This window comes from Grammomys surdaster, unplaced genomic scaffold, assembly GCF_004785775.1.
Source record: "Grammomys surdaster isolate TR1022 unplaced genomic scaffold, NIH_TR_1.0 126048, whole genome shotgun sequence".
NCBI lineage: Eukaryota > Metazoa > Chordata > Mammalia > Rodentia > Muridae > Grammomys > Grammomys surdaster.
The window spans coordinates 567,602-572,052 of NW_021620860.1; the positions used below are offsets into that span (position 1 = coordinate 567,602).

The 4,451-nt window shown below is 44.3% G+C and overlaps 1 protein-coding gene across 1 annotated transcript in view; it reads left to right on the forward strand.

Annotated features, from left to right (window-relative positions):
• Smarce1 (SWI/SNF related, matrix associated, actin dependent regulator of chromatin, subfamily e, member 1) overlaps positions 1-4,056 on the forward strand; it is a 22,539-nt gene extending 18,483 nt beyond the window's left edge. The window contains exons 10-11 of the mRNA XM_028755118.1: positions 183-393; positions 2,844-4,056. Of these exons, the coding sequence (XP_028610951.1) occupies positions 183-393; positions 2,844-3,052 (420 nt within the window). The 3' untranslated portion in view covers positions 3,053-4,056. The remainder of the gene's footprint in view (positions 1-182; positions 394-2,843) is intronic.
• Positions 4,057-4,451: the final 395 nt, after the last annotated feature.

Sequence of the window (4,451 nt, forward strand, 5' to 3'; positions counted from 1 at the left end):
TTGCCCCTGCCCCTGCCCCTGCCCCTTCCCCTTGCCCCTGCCCCTGCGTGTCTGAGGACTCATTCCTCTCCTTCTCCCCCTCATGTAAATATCATTACATAAGCCAGGAAACAAGTTATTTGATTCCAAGGTTCTAAGAAGAAACATTGCTGAGAGCTCACTGATGTGTTCTTCACAACTAGTTATGTGGTCTGAAGGTGGAAGTAGACATGGAGAAGATCGCAGCGGAGATCGCACAGGCAGAGGAGCAGGCCCGCAAAAGGCAGGAGGAGAGGGAGAAGGAGGCCGCAGAGCAGGCTGAGCGCAGTCAGAGCAGCATCGCCCCCGAGGAAGAGCAAGTGGCCAGCAAAGCGGAGGAGAAGAAGGATGAGGAGAACATCCCGATGGAGACAGGTAACCACCTCCTCGACATCCAGGAGGTGTGAGGGCCCTGACAGCCAGCTTCGGGCTGTCCTTCCTGGACGCTTTTCAGCAGCTGGCACTCTTGAGGCCACTCCCTGTGACTTTCCCGGCTTGCTCCTTCTCCATAGTAGACCCACTGCTACTGCTTCTGGCTCTACAGTGCAGCATGGTGCTGTCAGTCTTGCTGACTGAGCTCGTATAGTACCCAGGTAGGTGGGTGTGGCTCTGGAGACAGACGTGCAGGGTCCCGCCTGTTTGCCCGTTGCAGACACTGACTTTCCTGAGCTTTCTGGCTCATCTCACTGGAACAGCTACCTGCCTCTATAGTGCATTCTGCTGGATTTGGCACAGAATTAATAGGCAATAATATTTTAACCTTTATGGCTGCTGTTTATATAAGATGTATCATGTATCATTGGCTCCAAGATTTGTTGTCTTTGTCCTAAGATGGCATTGGGCAAAGTAAAAGCAGTGAGCCAAGTCTTACCTCCATAATTCTGTAAGTAAAGTTTGACTGGAAGATGGCCACGCCCATTTGTTGTCACAGTGTATGTGGCAGCTTTGAGGTGACAGCAGTGTGTGCGTGCGTGTACATGAATATATACATGTGTGCATGTGTACATGTATGCATAATACATATTGTATATGTATAATACATACTGTGTGTGTATGTAGTTTGGGTCTTGAGACCGACTTCCTGGCCAACAAAGCCCTAAAGTGATAACTGTCTAAGCCTTACATGTTGGTAGCTAACTGACCTCACCCTAGAACAATGTTTTGGTTTTCCTGAATAAAGGCATTCCTCACGGTTTGGGATTTTGTTTTGTTTTGTTTTGTTTTTTATTTTGTTTGTTTGTTTGTTTGTTTGTTTTTAAGAAAAGGTAAAAATTACATCAAATACTGATGGACTTGGTTATTCTTGGAGTTCTCGAGATCACCTTGCCTTTCGGCACTATTGACCCCGCCTAGTGGATAAACAGGAGTAAGCCAAAGGTAGTCAGGGGACACTAGCAACTGCTGGTAAAAGGGACATGGGCATACTCTCTGTACGCAGACAGTAACTCCAGGCAGTGTTTAATGAAATGTTAGTAGCTCTGCCAGGCATTTACACAATATTTAACTCAGCAGGTTATCTTTTCAGACAGTCTGGTTTTAATCTTCATTGTCTGGGCCTCTTTCTGGTTTTGTGAAGCTGGTTTTGTTTTTTTGTTTCTTTTTTAACCATAAATTCGGGGCCGAAGCACATTTTTGTGGCTATAGCAGATACTTATAAATCGACCATAGTCTCAGTCTTGAGTCTGTTTTGCCCCAAATGTGGTCTGTGTTACTCTGACAGCATCTGGGTGTTTAGAAAGTTTACTCAGATGCCTGTCTCCTAGCTTAAGGAAAAAGAAGAGGAGGGGGAAACTGAAGGAAAAAATTGGAGATGTCAGAACCTTGTGTTCAGCTTCCTAAGGAAGCACAACGTTAAACGGAGCATCTCAGCTTCTTCCTGTGCCTTCATTTTGTGTAGTTCAGGCCGGCAATTGCTCTACTGTATTGTCTAGGCTGGCCTCTGAGTAGCCAAAGCTTCTGGTGCCACTGCCCTGGCTTCTGGCTTCCTTTTAAAGTTACATTCGAACCAAGTCTCCAAAATATTTAAATGTTATCAATATTTTTAAAATTATTAACATTCTAGGCTAGACAGAAAGCTTAGTAGATGGGACCTGGGCTCCCATGTAAAGAGCAGGCAAGATAGTGCATGCTCGTGACTCAGTTCTGGGGAGCTAGAGAGGGGCAGGTCCCCAGGGCTCAATGGCCTGCCAGCCAAGCCTGCCTGCTCACTTCAAGGTCAGTAAGAGATCTTGTCTCAGAAAAGGACAGTTCTTGAGGAACATAATGCTTGTGGTTCTCTGTGACACACAAACACACACAAGACTATAACTGTCTTACATTGTTTTGTCATAGCAAATCTTTGAAATCCAGTGTATATTTTATATACTTTTTTTAATTATTTATTTTTATTTTATGTACATTGGTGATTTGACTACATGTAGTCTGTGTGAGGGTGTCGATCCAGATCTCCTGGAACGGGAGTTACAAATAGTTGTGAGCTGCCATGTGGGTGCTGGAAACTGAACCTGGGTACTATGGCAGAGTAGCCAGTGCTCTTAACCACTCCATCTCTCCAGCCCCTTTCATATACTTCCTAATTTTAAAAGCTCAATTCTCACCATGAAAGTTTTTGGTATGTATTTAAGTTTCATAATACTGTAGGTAAAAATGTAGATTTTTGTACCCTGAGTTATCTCAAATATTCCTGAGTCATACTGGTCCATTTGAGGTGCTTATCTGTCCATTCATGGCTAGTTGCTACCATATGGGACAGATCATCTTACAGATCAGAGTAGTTAGAGAGAGTGTTTTTCTTGGAACTGACAGTGGTAAATGTGTGGTTACAGAGGAGGCACACCTTGAAGACACGGCGGAGAGCCAGCAGAACGGTGAAGAAGGCACGTCTACTCCTGAGGACAAGGAGAGTGGGCAGGAGGGGGTTGACAGCATGGAGGTAGAAGGGACCAGTGACAGTAACACCGGCTCAGAGAGCAACAGTGCCACAGTGGAGGAGCCGCCCACAGACCCAGTGCCAGAAGACGAGAAGAAGGAGTAAATGTTGCCTTGTTTTATGTGACCTAAAACTTTTTTAAATGAAAAAAAAAAATGTGTTTTTTGGTTTTAATGATGTTATGTGGTCTGTGTATTAATTATTTCCTTTTCTGTTGATACCATGAAGGTCTTTGAACCCTCAGCATCATAGCCTAATGCCAGCCACTCACCTTTCTTAGCTCTCAACTTGTGAAACCTCAGAACTGAGATTAAACAAGAAAACACCCATCTCTTTTTGAGAACCACCTTGTATGCTGCAGAATCTACTCTTGACAAATGCCTTCCTTCAGCTCACTTGGGTGCTCATCAAAGCCACAGCTTTAAGCGCTCCCAGCCCATCCACAGCTTTCTGAGTACCCTGTCTCGTATACTTATAGAGTGCCCTCTCAAAAACATGAGGATGTCTGTTCACTTGCCCTTTTTATATCTGATGTCAGACACCAGGAGTTGTCTTATAGGGCAGGGTGTAGCCTGAAACTAGCGGTACACAGATCAGACAGTGTAGAGATGTCTCCCGTCAGAGGGGAGGGGAGGGGAGTAGTTACTGCTGTGGATTCCTCACTAGACAGGAGCTGCGTGTCTGTAGCGCTTCTCAGTGTTGTTGATATGGGATATGTTCTGGGAAACTCATCCTTACTGTACAAGGGAAAAGAAAGACTTCTTTACCAGATTGGTTTTCCAAAGACATGATAGACAGCAGTGCTTAAGGAATGGAATATTACAATGGACTATAGACTTCACAGTGATTGGCCATTCCAAAAGGAAAACAGGAATTACGTTCATCCACGTGAGCATACTTCACAGTGATGAAAACCTCATGGCTCGAGATCCATAGATCAGAGCTGAACCTACCTTTTTGATAACCGCTTTAGTGGTCTTAGAGACTAGGAACAAGATAGTTTGTAACGTGTGCGCCCTAAAATCTAGACTAGATTTTTACTGAATAGTGGTATATATGATGGTATATGTTTCTTAAAGGTCCAAACATAATAAAGAAATTAAGACAAAGGTCTCAGTGTTTTCATTGCACTGTAGTTTTTACTGCGCTATAGAAGATAAAACAGACCTAATTTGGTCCCTATGACATCATGGAATGACCCACAGTCATGAACTGTCAGTATTAATAGGACTGTGAAGAAGTCTCTGTTTGAGTGGTGTGTAAGAAGTGTGGCTAATGAGTGAGTACAGCCTGTGCTCATGGGGAGATGGCACCTGCACTCCCCACGTAGAGTAACTGCAGTCATGGGCACAGCAACAAGCAGTTTCCTGAGGAGAACCCTGATGGGGCCATCCTTGGGCCAGTTTTCCCATGATTCTACAGTTCCTTGAGACTCGAACAGTTGGTTTGTTTTTTTGTTTGGTTGGTTTTTTTTTTTTCCTCGAGACAGAATTTCTCTGTGTAG